General features: G+C 44.1%; 1 protein-coding gene across 1 annotated transcript in view; it reads right to left on the reverse strand.

Moving 5' to 3' along the window:
- TSPAN5 (tetraspanin 5) overlaps nucleotides 1-22222 on the reverse strand; it is a gene marked incomplete at its 5' end in the record, with an annotated part of 175075 nt that overhangs the window by 27548 nt on the left and 125305 nt on the right. The window contains one exon of the mRNA XM_082653280.1: nucleotides 3439-3489. Within this exon, the coding sequence (XP_082509406.1) occupies nucleotides 3439-3489 (51 nt within the window). The remainder of the gene's footprint in view (nucleotides 1-3438; nucleotides 3490-22222) is intronic.

The raw sequence follows: 22222 nt of genomic DNA on the forward strand, positions 1-22222 counted from the left end.
GTATATATGCATGCCTTTCCTAGACCCTCAATTCCCTGAGGAATTACTTGCCCAGAGCCCAGCGCAAGCCCTGCCCCATGCCGTGTGCTCGGCAAATGTTCTTTGAATGAATGAGTTGCCAAGCCTGTTGTAGAGGTGATTCACGCTACACGATGGTTAATGTTCCTTCTAAAACAGCAGATCCTATGATTTCTGAAAAACTGCACACAAACCAGTTCCCTCTGGAGACACACTCATTCTTTGCATCTCGACAGTCTATTTGGAATTTAGATAATATAAATTATTTAATTATTATGTCTAATATTCAACTGTAATATTCAGTCCTAGGTTTAAAACCCAGCCTGGTATTAAGTAAGTATGAGGGGTAATAACTTTTGCCTCCAAGGTTTCTGTACTCCACACGAAGAAGTGCAAAACCCCATCTGTGAAGGAAATCTGATCCTTCCAGCTGTGACCCAGTTTGGGGATTTACTCTCTAGGCCTCTTTTCAAGTAAATGTCACCACATCTCCACTGGGGGGATTTACTGATTCATGGGCTGGTGTGATCCGCCCTGCAGGTGCATGCAGCTGCCGCCCTTGGCCGGCTGTGGTTCACCTCAGAACGTCATCCCATCCGAGGCCTGGTCTAGCTTAGAAGGTAACCCGAAGGGCTTCAACAGAGTAGCCTCTGCAGTTACCAAGTCCATCAATGCACATCACATCCTCCTTAAGAGACTCCAACACAAAGCCAGTTCTCGGGTCCATGGATCAGAGCCTGGAACTCTCCTAAAACTTGAGGCAGCTTTCAAAGCCACCGTCTGCTCCTTTCCCCATGTAGGAGTGGACGTACTGTAGCAATGCATCCAGGGGAGGGAACCATGTCTCCAGAGGGCATTTACCTCACACCGGGCGCTGTGCTGGGAGCCATCTCATTTCATCCTCACAGCAACCCTATGAGGTGACATGAGCGGCCCCTGCATAAACAGGGCAAGGGTATCTCAGATAAGTTAGTGCAGCTGCCCAAAGTCACACCGACGGAAATGGAGGGGTCAGCATCTGAACTCTGGTCTGTTCCGCCTAGAGCTGTGCTTCTTTTTTCCTCACGGCAACCAGAGCGATCTTAAAACAAAAGCCAGAGTAGGACACGCCCTTACCAAAATGCCCCGGTGACCGCCTCTCATCCAACTTCTGCAGGATGCTGTCGGCTCCGGGCTCTGCCTGCCTCTCTTTCCACATCCTCACTTCTTCTTGCTCTGGCTCTCTCCCTTCCAGTCCTACCAGCCTTCTTCCTGTTCCTTGGAATCGCTAAGTCCCTGAGACTCAGGGCCATCATACTTGCTATTCCCTCTGCCTGGAATGCTGTTCCCCTAGTGCTATGCAGATCCCTCTAACTTCATCCAGGTCTCTGCTCCAGTGCCCCCTCCTCAGGGAGGCTGTTCCCAACTACTCTACCTAAAAGAGACCCCTTTCCCCACCACTCTCTAACTAGCCCTTACGCTACACCTGACGTTTCTCAGCGGCACTCACCATACCTGCGCGCGTATTCCTGGCAAGCTGACTGCTTACTGCCGAGGCCCCCACTAGAACGCAAGCCCCACGGGGCAGGGACTCTGCATCACTCACTGCTGCATCCTCAACCTCAGGCTCAGGGCCCAGACGCGTGGCCAGCGCACACCAAACTGGGCTGTTGCGCGTCATCTACCCTCTGCTGCCTCCGCTTGGTCCCAGCTCACAGAGCCCTGCTACACAGTAGCTGGGTAACCTTGGCCAAGTAACCTCAGCTCTCCAGAGAAACCTTTCATTTGCTGACACCACTGGCCCTGACAAAAGAGGGAACTGCTATTTCATCCCTCCCTAGAGACCGCATCATTCCCTTGCTCTGCTATTTGTATGACACTGCCAGTTTTAGAATTTTGTGATTTTATCAGAGAAGAGACATCTGGGGCAACTGATGAAACAAAAGGATAACTATATTTCACAAAGAGAAAAAAAAACCTTCAAAACAATGAATTTTCTATGTATTGCTAGAATAGACAATGAGTTCATATAATGCCTTCCAGCATCATTTCAGAGCTGATAGAAATGGATTGATAAAGGAGAGTTATAAAGAGCTGTATGATCTGTCATCGAAGCAAACAGAGGGCTTCTAAAAGTGGAATTTCCGAGATTCCACCAATACAAATCTCCAAGCTTACAAGGGGATTGAGGCAGAAGCTGATCCTAAACCAGAAGGCCAGTATTCAACAGAACAGTTTCTAGAGATAAAATTACCTCTGTTTTGGGAACGTAATTTGTCTCCCTTGACGTATAATCCCCGCCCTTCCTCCTAAGGTGGCTGGAAGGTGGTTCATTTTCCATAGAACTTTTCACACTCTGTAGAAGTATTACGTAAATAAACAGAGGGTGGTTCAATTTCAAAACTCTGGATTTATTTTGAACTTACTGGACGCAGTCTATCTAAACATTGTTTTACCTGTGGAAATTCCTTCCTACGTCTGAAGGGCTTTTGTTTGCTGGACTTTCGTAGTTTTTCTCTTCTTTCTTAGTACATGAAATACTTCAAAGGAACTCCTGACTTTGGGCCTTGGTCAAGCTCAGAGGGTGAAATACCAAAGTGATAAGAGAATGGTCTTCTGGGGAAATTTCAGCCAATGTCTTAGTTTACAACTTTTAAGCAATCCATCTACTCACTCACTCTCACAGGTGGGAGATAACAAAACTTCACTGTGTAGCCAAATACCAGAACAGATAAAACGCTGCCAGTGATCTCACATCCAAAGAAGGAAGCAAAAAGGAGTTCGTGTTTATTTTTGAATTCCACAGCTTGGCTTCAGTAGAAGTTGCAGAGAAAAAATTGAAAGGTATGGATGGGAAGCGAAGTGGAGGAATGAACACAGGGCAGTGGTGTCGTGAGTGTGTTGTTTACAGAACAAACCACCCAGAACACTGTATTTTCATGCAGCCTTCTCCTGCCAGATTTAGCCCTTTCTGTGCTGTATTTGATTACAAAGTTTGAATATTCCTTTAAACTTTCAATCAGCAGACAAGTGTTCACATTAGCAACAGTGATAAGTTTATCTGATGTTCAAACATGAATTATATCTAGCTTCCTTCATACATACCGCATGCTAACAGCTCAGCACGTAATGCTCACGCTAAAATACCATTTTTTATGGACTGAATAATCTTCCAAAGGGTTTTTTAAAAAGTAACAGAGAAAAAAGGTTACAGGTGCTTTAGTATTATTTATAAGCATTACTGAAATTCTTGTCGAGTGACCAATTTAGGCTCCATTCTTAAAGAGTCTTTGAACTGTGACGTTATCTTCCAAGAGCACTTTTTCATTAAAGAGCCATGTTTCCATATACTTGGCAGTTGTCAAAGAGGAAAAGGAGACAGCATATAATGTGCAGCTTCTTACAACCAAAACGTGTGCATTTTAACGATGTTTAACTTACTTTTTCATTCCACGCCCACAGTCCAATTCCAAGAAATGCTATTCCCAAAAACTGAAAGAAAGGGAGAAAGTGTTGTAAGTATGAAGGTAAATGCCATGTTTTTACTAGTACAAAGTTTGCAATCAATTTTTTGGTTACTTTACCTGCTGAGAAATAGTTTTCTCTAAAACCTAACAGTCTTTAACAGGAAAAGAAATACCATCATCCCCTTGATTAAAGTTATTACAGTATGAGGAAGGGCACCTGCTTACTGTTAATTAAGCTGAATGCTTAACAGATCATGAAGAAGAATAATTAGGTAGAATCTTGAGTAAAATTAAAGTCATCAATAATGTTTAACGCTGCCTTTTGGATAGGAGAGGAAACAGTGAGTAAATCTGAGCACGATGTTCACTAGCAAATGGATAAGTAGGGCCATGAATTTAGAGGAGCTGGAGATTCTCTCCTCGCCATCATGCCACCATGAGTGGGCCGGGGCAGGGAGGGCACGCCGAAGCCCCCAATGTCCCTCAGCAAGCTCTTTATCACTCCTTCAAAAGGGAACGTGAGGGATCTCTCTGGTGGCGCAGTGGATAAGACTCCACGCTCCCGATGCAGGGGGGCCCGGGTTCAATCCCTGGTCAGGGAACTAGACCCCACACGCATGCCACAACTAAAGAGCCCACCTGCCACAACTAAGACCCGGTGCAACTAACTAACTAAATAAATAAAAGGGAACGTGAACCTTATCAAGTCCAGGGTGACCCAAAGAAAACACCTGGATTCTTCTGTTTGTCGGAAACTTAAAATACTTATATTGCAGTTGAGAGGGCTTCCGTGACTCGGCCTGGTCTCAACTCAGTGCTATAACTTCATGCATAACACAGAGTACACAAATAACCCCTGAGACTGAGTTGAAAAACACACAGACTCCCTCATCAGCTGCACTGAGATGCGGCTGCGGAGGGGAGCCGTCAGTAACCAGGGGGACGGTCCATTTGAATTAGTTCTCACTGTCCTCCACCTCCTCTGATACACATTTTCCACCACATTTTAACATCTCTGAAATCGGGATGTGTCTTAAAAGCCATGATGTCTCATGGTCTGCTTTTCTTCCCTTGATCGTACCTAAAATAATGGTGTGTCTCATAATCAGAGTTTCACAGGTTTGGTGACACATTGCACAGGGTGGTCCACCCACTAAGAGCTCAGTGATCAAGACTGGGTGTAACTGACCACGAAGAAAAAGACACATCTTAGTTCTCTTCTTTATTATCAACAGCAGCTCTGAGTTTCCTCTCCAAACAGTGAAGTGAAAAGAGGGTGGGCAGGTTGACAAGCAGTTTCAGCCTCACGGCAGCTGTTTATTTTACTAACATCTTGATCAAGTTAAGTGTCAGGGAAGCTGTCCACTGAGAGGGGGGCGTGGAGAAAACAAGAGTGAGGGTGGCTACTCTCTCCAGTTTCAGGGGAATCTGAGACGGGTCCACCTGGCGAGGTCTCAGCCATTCGCAGCGGGGAGTTACTGACACTTTGTAGGCAAGGCTAATAAATCCGAAAGGGCTGGGAAAACAGCAGGAGCAGAGAGGGAAAAGAGGGGACTGCAAAAAACACCAAGGAATGACCGCTCTGAAAAGGTGGTGGTGTTTTTAAAAGCAGAACTTGCCAAATCCCCGGACAATTATCTGACACCGCAGTGAGATAGCATTCGATGCCTTCTGAGTCCCTACACAGAAAAGCTCAGCAATGTGTCCTTGATTTAGCAAAAACCGAGGACCCCTTTTTTCCTACCCTTGCTCATAGAGGTTTGAAAAGTGTTCAGAAAAATCTGTCTTCAACATCCCAGCAAAAAAGCCCACTACGCTCAGCCCCTCCACTGCCCAGGCCAGCATGCTATTTTGCTTCACAGTTCTGATCCGAAGCCACAAACGCACCAGTCCTCCAAATGACTCAAAAGGTTTGGGGCACTCTGTATACACAGATAAAGCAATTCAGCACATCACTCTCATATTCATAGGTCCTAGGCACAGTAGGGTAACAAGGGACAAGTGCATACACAGGAGCCCTTCAGACCTTAGAAGACATGGAGCGCTTGACTTCCACACTGACATCAAACTCAGCCCAGTGAAATGCAAGACGTTCTGATGCTAAAGCTCTTTGTGGACAAAGGTTCGGTCACTTCCCTGATGCAGTATTTAATCACAGTGTCGCCTCAAGCAATGGGTGAGATGTTGTGGCAGAGGACGCAGTGGTCCACTGTCCCTCTTGCCGTCGAAGAGGGTGAACGTATCATTGCTGAGGGCCCCCGCCTCATCACTAACATTAAACTTCTCTATTACTTTCCAGGCACTCTGCTTAGTGCTTTGTATGTCGTGTCTCTCTTAAGCGTCACAATAATTTTGTTCTGAAATAGGCACTATTATTAACCCCTTTTTAAGAATGAGACACATGAGGCTGAGAGAGTTTACTCCGCTCAAAGGCACACAGCTTCCTAATGGAAAAGGAGAGATTTGAACCGAGATGAGTCTAAACATCAACGTATGTGTTCTTACCAGTTTTGACACATCCCCCTTTTCCCCTATGGGACAGAAAGTGGAGGCATTCAGGTTAGAATTATAGGGGATGTGACATGGGTATTATATATTCCCTCCCCAGGAAGCAAAGGGAAGTTGAGGAGGTAAAAAGAGATGAAAACCTTGCCTTCACATTAAGAACTGGTTGTAGAACAGACGTTCCCCGTGCTGGTGTCATCAACGGAGTAAAGCGGAAAACAGAAAACTTCAGCGGGGGGTCAACTTTCTCCTCTTTGTGCGGAGTTCTCCTCTCTCTTCCTGGCACTTTGGAAAACCTTTTTCTTTCCCAAAGCATATATAAACAGATTGGAAACCAAGTTTTCATCAAAGAAGAGAAAAAAATCAGGACCTAAAGAAGACTCACAATTTCCTTTATAATCTTGCTGCAGTATTTCCCACCTTAACTGTGACTTTCCAAACAAGGTTTGAGAATTTGAAGAAAGAACACTGAATCTGAAGTCCAGGAAAGCCGTCAATAGCTAAGTGAGTGCCGCAGGGCCAGGGCCTAAACCCGTACATACCTTTGCCGCTCCATCACCAGTAAACGTCCTCCCAATTACTCTCAGCCCATATGTTTTGCTTTAAAATCAAGTTGTTCCAGCTCCAAATAATTAAACAGAGAAGAGCCAAAAAAACAGAGACAGGCACGCAGCGCTTGAAGCACACTGAGTTTCCCCTTTCCCACCTCCCAAAGAAAAGGCAACCATAAACCCCCAAACTGACCTCATTCTGAAACCCAGAGGCCGCTTACAGGGAACAGCCAAGAACATTAAAGTCAGCTCTTTATCCCTCTGAAACAGAAATAACCAGATCTGAGGCGTCTTCCCACGTGGCAATATATGCAAACATGCAGTCAAATGTTAGTCTACCCAGTTTTTGATGATTTTAAATGAATATTAATTTTGCCAACATTTGTCGAATGCAAAGTATGAACTAAGCACCGTGCTAAGTATTGTGTTTTATAAGAGTGAGCTAAAAGAGCACTGCCTAATACAGCAGGCCCGAGCTACTGGGCACCTGAAAGGTGCTTAGCTCAAACCGAGATGTGCTAGTAGGTGTCAAATATACACTGGATTTAAAACACTTAATATGAATAAAAAGAATGTAAAAAATCTCATGAACCACTGTTTATTTTTAATTGAAGTATAGTTGCTTTACAATCTTGTGTTAGTTTCAAGTGGACAGCAAAGTGAATCAGTTATACATATATCCACTCTTTTTCAGATTCTTTTCCCATACAGGTCATTACAGAGTATTGAGTAGAATTCCCTGGGCTATACAGTAGGTCCTTGTTGTTTATTGTATATACAGTAGTGTACATCTGTTAATCCCAAACTCCTAATTTATCCCTCCCCCCCTTTCCTTTTTGGTACCTATAAGTTTGTTTTCTACTTCTGTGAGTCTATTTCTGTTTTGCAAATAAGTTCATTTGTATCACTTGTTCAGATTCCACATATAAAGCATATGAGTGATATCATATGATATTTGTCTTTCTCTGACTTATTTCACTTAGGATGAAAATCTCTAGGTCCGTCCATGTTGCTGCCAATGGCATTATTTCATTCTTTTTTATGGCTGAGTAATATTACAGTTGTTTTATTTTTGATTACATGTTGAAATGATAATACTTTGGATATATTGGGTTAATAAATATATTTAAATTAATTTCATTTATTTCATTTTACTTTTTTTTAATTGAAGTATAGTTGACTTAAAATATCGTGTTAGTTTCAGGGGTACAACATAGTGGTTCAATATTTTTCTAGATTATACTCCATTTAAAGTTACAAAATAATGGCTGTATTTCCCTGTGCTGTGTAATAGACCCCTGAATCATATTTATTTTATACATAATTTTTAAACTACAGCCACTGGAACATACAAATTATATATGTGGCCTGCACTATATTATTATTGGAAAACACTGTTCTGAAGTGTCCCACAATGATCCCATGCAGTAGTAGTAGTATTATCCCCATTCTACAGAAAAGAAAACTCAGACTTAGAAACATGGAGTAAGTCTTCCAAGATTACACAGGCACCTGAGCTGGGTTGCTCAGGAAACATGACTTCTCAGTCCAAACTCAAAACCATTACAGTACTTTGCTAATGTGCATAAAATCTCTGTCCAGCCAAATAAGGGCTGGAGAACTATACTGAAACTCACGTCCTAAGACTCAAAATCACTTCTTTAATTTCTAGGTGTTCAAGGCAAAGGTATGTTTTCCTGACTGGGAGCAAGGACGGCACTGGGTAGAAACAGAGAGTGGAATGCTGATGGAAGCCTGCCAGGCTTGGCAGGACAAGAGCCAGCAGAGCTGATCCTCAGGAAAAGCTGGAGAGGAAAATGGCCCTAGGATGTGACTAGGGTGCCGGGGCTTCTCTGCCGGGAGGGCCACATCTGCTCCCTTTTCCCTGAGGCCTACAAACAGAAAATTTCTTCCTCAATCTGTTGTTTTCACCCCTGCTGAGCCTCCAGCTTATTAGAAATGGATCAGTGCTCCATTCTAACTGGTACAAAAATGGGTACTTCAAGAAGCCATTTATCCATCTATCTACAACCTTCCACAAATATTCTCGAGTTCCTACTTTGTGCTAGGCACTGCTTTTGTCTTGGGATAAATGGAGGTAAGAAAACAGATTTCTGGGGGGAAGGGAAAGAGAACTGGGGCAGGGGGTGGGGGTGGGAGAAGAGGAAGGCTCTTCCCAAGAACCCTGTTGGGTCTTCTGAATTTTGAACCATTTTAATGTATCGCCTATTCAAAATACAATACCTTTTTGAATGTTTACCCAAAAAAAGATACATTTTAATCAAATAAAGTGTAAAAGGCAAAACCACCCTTGATGGTGCTCTAAAGGAGAAAAAAATAAGGCCGATACAAACCATAAGAGGGAGATTTGACCTAGAGAGAGGTCCAGGAAGGCTTCCCTAAGTAAAGGATGTAGGAACTGGGGTCTGCAAGATGAGATGATGTTAACTGGCAAAGAAAGGAAGGAAGAAAGTTTCAGGCAGCGAGAAGAGAATGTACAAAGGCCCTGTGGTGGGAGAAGCACAGCAAGTAAAGGGGTCTAAAAAGTGACCGGTATGGCTGGTGCACAGAGAATGGGAGAACGGGGGAAGGTATGGCAGGTTTGCAATGAGAGATGCAAGCAGGACCAGCCCATGCAGGGCCTCCTAAACCACACTAAGGAATTCAGTCATCACCGTAAGAGTGACGGGAAGGTATTCAGGGCCATACATACGTAGTCGGCTGAGGTGGGGTGAGAAGGCAGGTCTTTATCAGATTTGAGCTTTGGAAAAATGATCTGAGTTGCAGAAAAGACTGGAGGAGAGTTCAGAGTAGATGCACAGCAGCTAGAAGGAGGGCACTTTGGTCATGCAGACAAGACCCGACTGTGTCCTGGACTGAAATATGCTGGAGAAACACATGGAATTGCGAGTATTTAGACGTAAAACTGACGTTTTCGATGATACCTGGATATGGCGAAGGGGTGGGGGTACGGGTGAAGGAGAGGGAGATATAAGGATAATGCCTGTGTTTCTGGCATCTTCTACATGGGGACTCTGGCTCTTCTAAATCCATCTTATGTCCTCTGACAGAAATAACTCTCGGGTGTCAATTTTGTAACTAGCTTGAGATCTAGCAGCATTTCTGAAGGACAGTTTTCTTTCGTGGGTATTTTGGCTGCTGTGTGAATTCTCTTGGAAACAAGTTTCAGCTTGTATACTTTTTAAACATAAATTATTTAAAATCCATATGCATGTCTACGACCTCCTACTACTTTTATTCATAAAAGGAAGCAGTTACGTATAGATGTATGTTAAAGTTCACAGGCGATTCTTAAACATTTTCAATCCTTCTTGCTTCAAAAATAATAATTACGTCCATGGCATCTGCCCAGCACCCTGTGAACAGACTCAAAATAACAAGGCAGCAAGGTAAACACAATAGAGGAAAATAAAAATCAGGCTAATCTTCTCACCTAACTGGAATCTTGAAAATATTATCCTAAATAACAATGGAAAGAACGGGTGTTCTTTAATCATCCTGATGACATTGTTTTTAACAATTTCAAGCTCTGCCTGAATCAACAGGAGAGACGCATTTAAAACATTTGACACAGAAGAGAGGAAAGAGAAAGAACGCCATTAGGAAAGATGTATTTTCCTGAGCCTGCAACACATGTACGTTTCATTAAGATGTTTTTCTGACACAGGGGTATGAACAACACCCCAGGCCTGGCGGGGCAGGTGGGGGTGGAGCCGTCCACACAAGTGTGCTAAATGCCTCTGCTAACAAAATCCATGTTCTCTCTACCAAGCAGGGGCCGACTGCAGGAACAAAATGTCTCTGGCATAATGCTTGCCATGTCTGAGGAGTAAATATGGGCTGGTGGAAAATTCAATGCACAGAAAGGCAATCCCAATTTTGCCACTGGGTCTCCGCATCCCAGTTTGTACATTCAAACTGTCTGGAATCCTCGTGATAAGATGGCGTGGCAGACAAAGTTCGAACTTGTAAACAGGACATTCCCCATCTGAGCCAGGGTCAACCTCTCACTTCACTTCACCCACGCGGCCTCCTCCAAGCGGCCTGAACACACACAGCTTGCAGAAGCCCAGCTCTGGAACTTTGTGGTTCTATAATCTCAGGAAAGGGTCTTCATTCATTCAACACATATTTATTGAGCATCTACTGTGAGCCAGGCAGCCCTCTAGGGGCCCTGGATAAATTGGGAAGCAAAACGGGCAAGTGTGCCTCCTCTTGGGGCTGATATTCTAGTTGGGGCGAGGTGGGGAGGGAAAGACAATTAAGAGAAACATATATGAGTTAGATAACATACAATTTTAGAAGCACTGCAGGAAAAGAGAACGGCATAAGGGGAATGAAACATGGTCCAGGGTGGAGGGAGGTGTGACACTGAAACACAGCCGACAAAGCAAGTCTCCACTAAGAAAGCTACATAAGCAAAAACATGACAGACATGAAGGAGCTGACTGGTGGATGTCGGGGGACTGTGTTCCAGGCAAGACAGCAGCCTGGCTGAGGTGCTACGGCTGAGGTGTACAGGCTCACTGGAGGAACAGCCACCCGAGGGCCGATGCAAAGGACAGAGAGTAACAGGAACCACACTGGCTGGGCTTTGAAGGCTATGGTGGGTGGTGACTGTGATTTCTCCCACAGAGAGAAGGAAGCACTGGAGGGTTTCCTGACTTCCTACAGCCCCCTGGCCCTCATCTGTCAAATGGAGATACTAAGGGCACCTGAGGAAATGCACAAAACAGCTACAGGGGTCAGTGTGACAACAAGCGACCGGGTGAGATTCAAAAATCGAATCACATGCCCAGAATAGTTGGTACTTCCAACGCCTTAGTTCCCTCCCCGTCCTCAGGCCTCCCTGGACCCACCACGGGTCAGTGTGGCACCCTGCTTCCAGTCCTGCCTACCCCGAGGACGAGAAAGCATCCTCGTTCACGGTGACCACAGGACCCTCTCCTCCACTTGCGCACCTCTCGCTGCATGTACCCTTACTTTGATGTTTACACACACGGGATCGGATAGGAGTGGTGTGGCCTGAGGTCAGACTCCAGGAGCGCTGGGGGCTGTGTTAAACAGAGAACATGTGCCTGTTTAACACCTGCCCTCCAATTAATCATCTTCCTCTGACGCAGGCTGGGGGCTCCTTCCAGGAACAGTGGATACGATATCCCCGTGCATTTAGAAGAAACAGACTCTAGCCAGAATACCAAGATCAGGCTTAACCGCACATCTTTTCTCTTTCTTATCCGAGCAATCTGGTTCATGCATTCTGGGTGTAATTGGTCCCAGAACTTGAAAACCTACGAATCCTGAAATCCCACATTACAATAAGTGTCCCCCCATCAGGGCTTTTTTTTTTTTTTTGGTATGCGAGCCTCTCTTCCTGATGCATCGTCCCTCTCCCTAACCTTATCACTCCTTGTTTTTATTTTATATCCTCTGTGATGTGTTTTGGTTCCATTATATCCATTTTTAACAATAGAATCTTTTTGGAAGAATGTGGGATATAAATTATCAGCAATATCGATGGGGACAACTTCTCCATCTACATGCCCCTTTTTCTGAAAACTGTCCCCTACCCTCAAGGGTAAGACCCTGCAGCCACATATGCCAAGGAGGGCCCACTCCCTCCCAACCCTCTCTCTAGACTGAGGAGCAGACTAGGGTGGGCTGCGTCTCAGGAAAGGTCAGTAATTAAATATGAAGCTGAGCCAGAGTCTCTCTTCCCCAGAAATCGGGTGTTGGACACAGTGATTTCTGTCAGCTTCAGTCTCTCTTATGCTAGAACAGACTGGGGTGCTGTGGGTAGAGCATGTACACGTAGAAGCAGAAAAGAGACCAAGGAAAACTTGCGTTCCTGTCTGCCCTCTGCCCCTTATCCCCAGGACCCCTGGCCGCACTTCCTGATCCTGGGGTCCACGTAATGCCCCTGGGTCCCTATGGTACGTCTCCCCCTCCTGGCTCAAGCTACTTTGGAGGCTTCCTGTTACTTGCAACCAAGAGGGTCCTGAGACGCAAATAAGAAACCGGATTAAGTTCCCTCCTATTTAGTCCTGTGACAAGCTCACTGTAAACAATTAAATGTGTGGAACAGGCATGCGCGTGATGGGGCTCGAGAGACTAATGATCTGGTGGAAAATGCTGTTCCTTTCCAAACAGCTGAGTCGAGACTCCAGCGGTTCTGAACTACCGGGTGAGCTGTTGTGACTTGGTGTGAGAAGTTACACAGGATTCAGCCACACTCTACCTGACAGAAAGGGCTGCCCTCTGCTTGCTTGTTGAATTTTGGAAGCTCCACCTTTGAGCTTGCTCTGCACCAGCAGGTCAGAGCACCTCTTGAAGAAATGTCTACAATCCAGGGACAACCTTGTTCAGAAATTCCTGTGTTAGAATTTGGAGCTTAACATTTTGGCAAGAACTAGTCATCTGAGATGGGAGGGGAAAGAAAGGGGGAGGGCTACACAGGCAATAAAACCTATATTCCTCTTGGGAATTACTCAGGCAACACAAGCACACGGAAAGGAACGTGGAGGATTATGTAATTTTGGATGGAAACATGGAGGCTGCAAGTTTACAGCCCACTGATCTTTGTCTCAGTAAAAGCCAGGCTTACACCACCTGCGCTATTCCATCTGTAATTCTCTGATTCGATTAAACCAAGGCTAAGAAGAGACCAGAGAGAGGTTCTGAAGGCTGAGGAGGACTGAGGGATAACTCAAGTATTTCAAACCACAGGTACGACAAGTAAGTTGTCTGCAGACAAACATCGGCCTTTGTGGGAATAAGCTCCCGCTGTTTGCATTAAACAACCAAGCAGTGCAGCAGCTTTGAAAGTTTAAAAACTTTCAGATGTACACTGCTTTTGTTTTGAAACACCTTAAAGTTTTAAAGAAACACCGTAGGCAAGCCTTAAAGGTTAATGCAAAGAAAACTTAAAATAGGATTACTTTTTTAAAGCACAAGTAGGATTATACATTTCAACTCATTTAGTAAGTACATACCTTCAATATATACTGGGCACTATGCTAGGTGCCAGGCACAGAAAGGTGAAAAACATAACAGATGATCTTTTTTTTTTTTTTGCGGTACGCGGGCCTCTTACTGCTGTGGCCTCTCCCGTTGCGGAGCACAGGCTCTGGACGAGCAGGCTCAGCGGCCATGGCTCACGGGCCCAGCCGCTCCGCGGCACGTGGGATCTTCCCGGACCGGGGCACGAACCCGTGTCCCCTGCATCGGCAGGCGGACTCTCAACCACTGCGCCACCAGGGAAGCCCGATGATCTCTTTTCTTAAAGAGCTAACTGTCGTGGGTCAGTGAGTGGGAACAGATAAGTAAAACCAAGGCTCAAGCACAGGGGATGGAATGACGCCTTCCCAGAAACACGGTGCCACAGAAACACAGAGGCGAGGCTCTGGGATCGCTGTGTGCTGTCAGAGGAAGCTTCCTAGGAAGTGACACTTGAACTGAGATTTAAAGGGAAGGAGAGAGGAAGACCATCTCCTGCAGAGGAAGCAGCTCGTGCAAAAGGATCAAAGCCTGAAACAGCATGTCCCTCAGGAATCCGTAAATGCTCCCAGGGCTGGGGCAGAGACATCAGGCCAGGCCGCTGCCAAGCAGGGCTTCTCACAGCGTGGGTCCTGCTCCAGGGACTTGTTAGAAATGCAAATTCTCAGGCGGCCCCAGATCTACTTCCTCAGCAACTCTGGGGATGGGGCCCAGCAAGCCCTGGCTTAAGAAGCCCTCCAGCTAATTGTGATACACAGTGAAGTCTGAGAACCATTGGGCTAGAGGTTGCTAAGCAGGGACCTTATCACGGCAGGCTGCCTGTGTCCTGGGGACCAAGGTACCACCAAGTTACTTGAAGCCAACCAAGGATTTTTAGCAAAACAGTGACAGGATCAGACTGCATTTTAGAAAAATCATTCCAGTACAGCATAGAGAATAAATTGAAGGGAGGTGAGACTGCAGGCCATGAGACAAGTTGGGAGACTCCTGCAGTCATCCTGGTGACACTGACACCAGCCCAGAAAGGCAGAGGCAGAGGCACTGGCAGTAGGATGAAGACAGAAAAGAAGATTAAGGAGGAAACTCTACAGGACTTGGTGACAGGAAGCACAGGGTATAAGGTCAAAACCATGGTTTTCTAAACCACAATGCCTGGGTTTGAATCCTAAATATGTGACCTTAGGCAAGTCACTTAATCTCCCTATGCCTCCGTTTCCAAATCCATAAAATGGGGATATTAATTTCCATGAAAACAAGCTCCATGGGAGCAGAGATCCTTGTCTGTTTAGTTCATTCTGTACCCACCAAAGTTAGAACGATGTCTGCTTCACAGGACTTAAATAAATAACTGTTGAATAAATCAGTGAATTAGTTGTGGGAGATAAGGAAGAGAGAAGAATCTAAGAAAATTCCCAGGATTTTAACTTGATAGGCTGCGGTGTCCTTTTCAAAGTTAGGGATATGGGTCAGTGAGAAGATTTTAGGAGAAAGATCAATTTTCGAATTCAGTTTTAGACACATTACAAACTCAGATGAATGTCAGACATGCACGTGAAAGTGTCCTGGCACAATTGTATGAGGGCCAGGAGGCCAGACAGCAGACTCGGGGTTAGGAACCCAGCTCCATCACTTATTAACTATGTGCCCTCAGACAGTTTACTCTCTCAGTTCTCTATTTCTTCCTCTATGAAACGTGGAGATAGCAGTATCCATCTCATAGGGTCACTGGGGTAGACTGAATGAGATGATGCATATAACGTGCTTTGCAAAGGGCCTGGCACACAGGATACGCTCAATGAATAATTGTTCCTGTGGTTACCGTTAAGGCCACATAAAGAGTTCGTAGAGAACAGGACCAAGCCATCATCCCAGAGAACAGTAAGATTCATGGTGAAGCGCACAGAGGGAACTTGAGGGGAGACTGCAAAGAAGCAGACACAGAGGCAGCAGGAAACCAAGACAGACAGGTGCCCCCAAAAGCACAGATGGAGAGTCTGACACCTGTAATTATACGTTAAGTCCAGGAGAGCCAGGGGCTGCTCTACTAAGCAAAGGGGCTGAAACAGTGGAGACTGCTTGTGTTCAATTAAACGGAAAATAAAGTGTAGAGCAATGAGGAAACATTCAACACAATCGCTTCCCTTATTTCAAACTCCTTTCTGACCCCAGACACCACTGGCACCACCACCAGACAATCCTCCCAGGATGTCTGGGCAACACCCAAGGTTAATTGAGAGGGATGGCAACTACCAAGAAGGAACTTGGGACTGGCCTTGGGTCACCTCTATAATAGCTGGTAATGTCCTCTGCCTTGTGTAAGAGACAAAAGGGGAACAGAGTTAGGCAACATGTTTCAAAGACTAACAGACTGGGTATCAGGAAACCCCAGGTTTAGTGCCAACCAGAACATTAACTAGTGTGTGAATTTGGTCAAGTCACTCTGGACAACAGTCTCCTCAAGTGTAAATGGACAATAACAACTCCTGCCCCAGCTACGCAGGACTGTGGTGACCAACACAAGGGAAGGGAAGACATTTTGAAAAGGATGTGTGATACAGATACTGAATGTAATTAAAATACCACATTTTATCTAAGTGATAAAATAACAGTGAGATACATGCTGTCGCTACTGGCTATATCATCGGAACATATGCAGCCCTAAAAATCAGTGCACAGTAGCTGTTCATGGAATCTGTGCTTATTTGGGTCTGTTTCCAGAGTATTTTATGTTAGAAGATAATTTTCTCGAGTTTCTGCACTTCTTACGAATCGTTTGGAATTACAAATGAGTCATTTGTGACAGACTATCTTTTCAGGGAGATGTGTACAGCAGACAGCCTTGGAAGACACAGGTAGTGTTTTACAGAGATCCTACAAAGGATCCAGCAGGCTTGCTGACCATTATAAAAGTTTGGGTTCCCTAAACGCAGGGTTCCCCTCCTATAACACAACTCACTACCTACACAGGTGTTGACTGGCCCTCTCTGCATCACCCTACAGAAACTGGGGCTCAGGAAAAGAGTGAAAAATATTGATACACTGGCTACGAGTATTGCTGTGATTAATAAAGTCCTGTATCTCTGACCCAGGAGTCTGGCATCTCTGCCAGCATCCATGACACTGTGGAAGGGTAACTTGCTAGCTGGCAGGTAGGGTAAAATCTCAGATCCCTCACAGCTCTTGACATTGTGTTATTGTTTTACAGAAGAAGGGTGGGTGTTTCCCTCTCACCCAACAGATTGTTCTCTGGCACCCACAGCTTGCCCTGGTCTGTCCTGTTGGAAGTCAGCTCAGTCAGAGCTGAGGGGGCAGAGGACCTGTTCAGTCAGAGCTAGTTCTAGTACTCTATTTTTTTTTTAACCTAATGCAAATACTCTGTGCCTATGTATCTGTGTGTTTTAAAATTTTGTTATGCCTTTAAAAAATTTTGTTTCTTTATCCAAATATAAATATAAATATAAATATATATATATATATATATATAAAATCTCTCTTTTCGAAGAAATATAGTGACATTTACACATTTTCTTGGGGAAAAGGTGACTCTCTTACTAAACAAATGTCTTTGCTATAGTCAATGTATAATGCTTTCATTTAAAAATGTTCTCGGGCTTCCCTGGTGGCGCAGGGGTTGAGAGTCCACCTGCCGATGCAGGGGACACGGGTTCGTGCCCCGGTCCGGGAAGATCCCACATGCCGCGGAGCGGCTGGGCCCATGCGCCATGGCCACTGGGCCTGCGCGTCCGAAGCCTGTGCTCCGCAACGGGAGAGGCCACAACAGTGAGAGGCCCGCGTACCACAAAAAAAAAAAAAAAGTTCTCATTTAACTGTAAATATTAAAAATTCTTCTAAGAAATAACTACATGTTTCAGGTGAATTTTAGTAATCACGTGCCTTAGAAATAATTGTTAAAGAATGCCAGGGGGACGTAACTCCAATTTTTCAGGCATTATATAGAGTGAGTGGAATGGTGGTGCCTACCCTCTCCACCCGCATCGCCCACTCATCACCCACTCATCACCCACCTGCATACCCTCCTCCCACCCCACTTAGGCAAAGCCACCACAGGAAACTACTTTCAGAGTACACTGACTTCTTGTTAGAATTCAGAATGTGTAAAACGAAATCTTATTGATAACGTTAGTAACAAAGGCATCCAAGAAATCATCTCTGAGAACCACAAGTTCATATTAAAACAGGAACCGAATTTTCTCACAGTGGGCCTTTTGAAATGCTAAGTTCTCGAAGAAACATGCTACACCCTAGTAATGCCATATAGCCTTCTTAATAGCTATCACAGACGTTGTAATTCTAATCCAATTAACCATGCACAAAAAGACTAGTAGTAGGTACCTCATTTCAAGCTCATGTTCTACATTTCCACACTCATGTTTAAAATCCCCTTAATGATTTTACTGGATTGACATCATCTTTCTGATCCTTTATATTCAATCACAACCTAAAACATCTTGAGAGATGAATGCAGGCTACATGGAGCACACCCAGGAGGTCCAAATCCATTGGTTATCACCTGAAAGGAGTCCTAGAGGCAATTGGCCCTTTGCTGTGGATGCCAACTAACGCTCCACAGAAAATGTTCTATACACTGAGGCGTCTTTGATAGGTCTTACTGGCTCAATGACTCACAAAGGATGGGGGAGGGAGAAGGTCTGAAAACAAAAGGGCCGACTGCCGGCACCATTTAGTTATTTATTCTGTACGTTCAGCTCAGTTTTTCCTCTCTCCAACTTTTCATGACCCTATGAAAAGAAATGGAATGGATTCTTTTCAATCAAGAATATGAGCACTGCATACTAAGGAGGAAAGTGCTGGCTTAAGACAGGACCCATATAAACCAATGAATATCGACCTGCTCTCTCTAGTTAGGTATTTTTAACAGGGGAACTGGGCTGTGACAAAACACTCTTGTATGTTCTTTCATGGAAGAGTTTATTACACACGCTCTTGGAAATTAATTTACATATAGGACAAGCTGTAGCTGAGCCATTCACAAATTCAGGGTGGAAGGCTGCATTCTCAATAGGCACTGCCTTGGAAACTGTCCGTGTACGTGCACTCTGGAATTTCCCTTTTCTACTGGAATTGTTTGGAAGCATCTCAAGATGGACAGCAGCGTGAGTGATGTGTGAATAAGCTGTACCTATTTCCTCTGGTTTAAAGATGCCCACAACTTTTTGCTCTCTGAAAAAAAGCTGCATGACATTAAAGTGATTTGAAGACATAAAACAATGTGCTAGAGATCAACATGCTTCTAAAATGATTTATTCATCCAGATGAATGTAAAAAATGAATATGGAAACAGGAATATTTTTAAAGACTAAGACCATTCATATTTTCCTGAAGTTAAAAGGAACGGTACAAAGGGACCAGATGAGTCATGAATAGTAACACAATCACATGAGCATGGTCTTTGGTGACAAACCATGGTTCAAATCTGGGCCCCAGCATTTACTAGATGTAACCCTGGACAAGTTGACAGACTCACAATTTTCTCGCCCATAAATGGTGGCAGTAATAGCATCCTCATAGGAGATATGTGTTTGTGTACAGTATGCCTTTAATGAACAGATTATCATTGCAGTTAAAAAATATCATGGAAAAAGTCTCTTCCTTAAGCATTACATAGGCTCACTTTTCAGGTAACAAAAGGCAATGATCATGTCATCTGTGCATTAGATTTTTTACTGGAGCCAAAATAGTATACACCATGGGAAAAAAGATTACAAAGAGGATTTTAAATCTTCCTTTTTTCCCCCCTTTTTGCAAGAAACTTTTCACTCTCAATATAAGATTTCATTTAAAGCTGTTTAACCAGAGAGGGTCGCCATGGGAAAGTAAGCCGCTGACAGTATATATTAGGTTCACATTAATTTATAGAGGTAGCATAATGCCTATGAAAAATCAGCTGGCTGGATGCCTATGGTTTTTTGCCCTTGAGGCTCAGCCAGGAGGGAAGTTTCATGCAATGTGATTAGTGAATGAGGAGACCCTGGGTAATTAATTAGCGCTCCATGTCAATCCCATCAGACGGGTTTCAGCCAGTAATGAAAAATAAGCCACCTGATTTTCTTTTCTTTTTTTTTTTTTTTTTTTGCGGTACGCGGGCCTCTCACTGCTGTGGCCTCTCCCGTTGCGGAGCACAGGCTCCGGACGCGCAGGCTCAGCAGCCATGGCTCATGGGCCCAGCCGCTCCGCGGCATGTGGGATCTTCCCAGACCGGGGCACAAACCCGTGTCCCCTGCATTGGCAGGCGGACTCTCGAAGCCCAGCCACTTGATTTTAACTTCCTCATCTCCATACTGACTTCCGTGTGAACATGACTTTGTCAAGCACTTTAAATATTGAAGGAAGATTTTCTCCTAATCTCTTTTAAGACAAATCTCACTGCCTTTGACACACATTTTAACTCTGGTAAATGGCAAACTGGATGGGGAAGAATCAAAATAAGGAAGCTTGTGCGCAAATTCTCTGAGTGCTGAATTTAACTAAACTCATTTCATAAGTCCCTACAAGTGTGTGATGCTCAAAAGAGAAAAATGTGCCTATGGATGAAGAGATTTACTATAAAAACCTAAGGGTCCATCAGCCTCTTAAAAAAGCAAGTCATTATAAAAACTGTGCATCAGTAACTTCTACTAGAGATTATTATGCAGTTATCAGTGGGTTATTTATCTTTTTACTGTTTGCTTCATTAGCTGTTAAGTAATTTGTTTTTAATCCACAATTCCCTAGATATTTCTGCTATGTATTTTGTCTCTGTATGTCACTGTGGAGACGTCACTATGTCCAGATCTGCTGGTTTACATTGCTGCACAGGCAGTCCTCGGCTATCTATTACTACTTCAGTCAAGCTTCTTAAATTAGATTTAACAGAGAAAAATAACTTTCCTAAATTAAATCAGTGCCTTTAAATGAGGTTGACCTTTGGGTAGATAATTTGAGTAAACATAAAATGGGTCCTGCACTCCCCTAAATCTCATCATTAGTCAGGATCTCAAAACTGGGCTCCCAACATGAGGTAAGTGTCTGTAGTTAAGATGTAAATATTCTATTCTGGCGTATATAGTATTTTCTCATTGTAGATGAAAGGCTCTACATCATTAATACTGTGTATAAGTACTGTCACATATAGGATCGAGAGAACAGTATATCCACACATGGAAACATACCTAAAAACGTCTTATGTTATAAAATGCGAGTCTCATAGGCTAAAATCATTATCTGTTCCACGCTGCAAATGCCTGAGGTTTAAAGGTACCACGCTGTGCTTAATCAGAGAGGAGGCTGTTACTGATCTTTGCTCACACACTGCTGGAGCTGAAAGGAACCTCAGGTCTAGCAAAGTCATGTCAGAAAACCAGAAATTGAGAATCTCCATTTAGAAGCTGGAACCCCAATGCCAACCCACAGCATTCTTTTCCAGATACACAGGAAGCCAATGCAGCCCGACAGATGAAGACCTCTGATCTAGGCAGTGGTCGCGGCAAGAAGCTGCTGCCCCCAAGAGTCCACACGCAAACCTGATTTTATGGCTTTCAAATGTCAGCACAAAGGCAGCGAAGCTGTCAAGACACCATGCAATTTAACAAACACCTCGGAGTCTGGACCTCAGAGCAATGGGCATGACTCCTACTACACGCACAGGTTGATAAATGACCACAGGGACCAAGCCCTGACCACACTTGCCATCTAGTCACAGAGATGGTATAAGTCAACAATTAACATAAAAGCCAACTTGCAGCAAATTCCATAAATGAAATTGAGAAAAAATGGTAAGTTCAGAGAAGGCCACCGGCTGCCAAGATGAGGGAAGATTTCATGATGGGGGCATGGGTCTCAAGGGAGGGTTTTCAAGAATTTCAAGAAATGGAGATGAAGAGTTTTCTAGATCAGTGGGTTTTCAACCAGCAAGTTTGAAAACCTGCTGATACCAGTTGAATGGTCAGACCAGCATTTTCTATGTAGAACAGAATGTATTTCATATGGCAAGGTGAGGTACTGCTTCGTGAAACTTTTGTGTCATGCGTAAAATGTGTTTCCTATTGAGGGTCTTGGTCAGAAAGTTTGAAAGTTTTCTGGAAAATGAAGAGTGAAGTTGTCTATCTGGCTGGAAAATAACAAGTTGGCTATGAGGTCACTGCAGGCCAGACTATGCAGGGGTCTAGAACATGGCAGCAAAGAATCTGGATTTTATATTGTAAAGACAGAGAGGTCCTTATAGGTTTTTAGCTTTCCACCTTTTTTAAGTTTTACTGACAGCTACTGTGCTTAATATCTCACACACACGATCTCGCTTAATTGCCATAACCGTCCTTTGAAGTGGGTATTATTATCTCCATTTTAGAGAAAGAAAGTGAGAATCAGAGAGATTATATAACCAGCCCATAAAATGAAGCCAGGTCTTTTGACTTCAAAGCTCATAATGCTTAAAAAGAAACAAAACAAAATTATGAAATGATCAGAGCTAGACTTTAGGCATGTTAATCTTGCACCTTCAAACAGCTAAACTGAATAGATTTTAGACAACTGTATTACTAAAGGGGTTTCTTTTGATCATTTAGCTTCACAATTTAAGATCAATTTAAATACACTCCAAATCCTAGGGGCGGAAAAAAAAAATCCAACCAAAATCAACAGTTAAAACTGAGCTTTCTCAATGACCCT

This window comes from Grampus griseus (genome assembly GCF_964374135.1).
Source record: "Grampus griseus genome assembly, chromosome: 4".
NCBI classification, from domain to species: domain Eukaryota; kingdom Metazoa; phylum Chordata; class Mammalia; order Artiodactyla; family Delphinidae; genus Grampus; species Grampus griseus.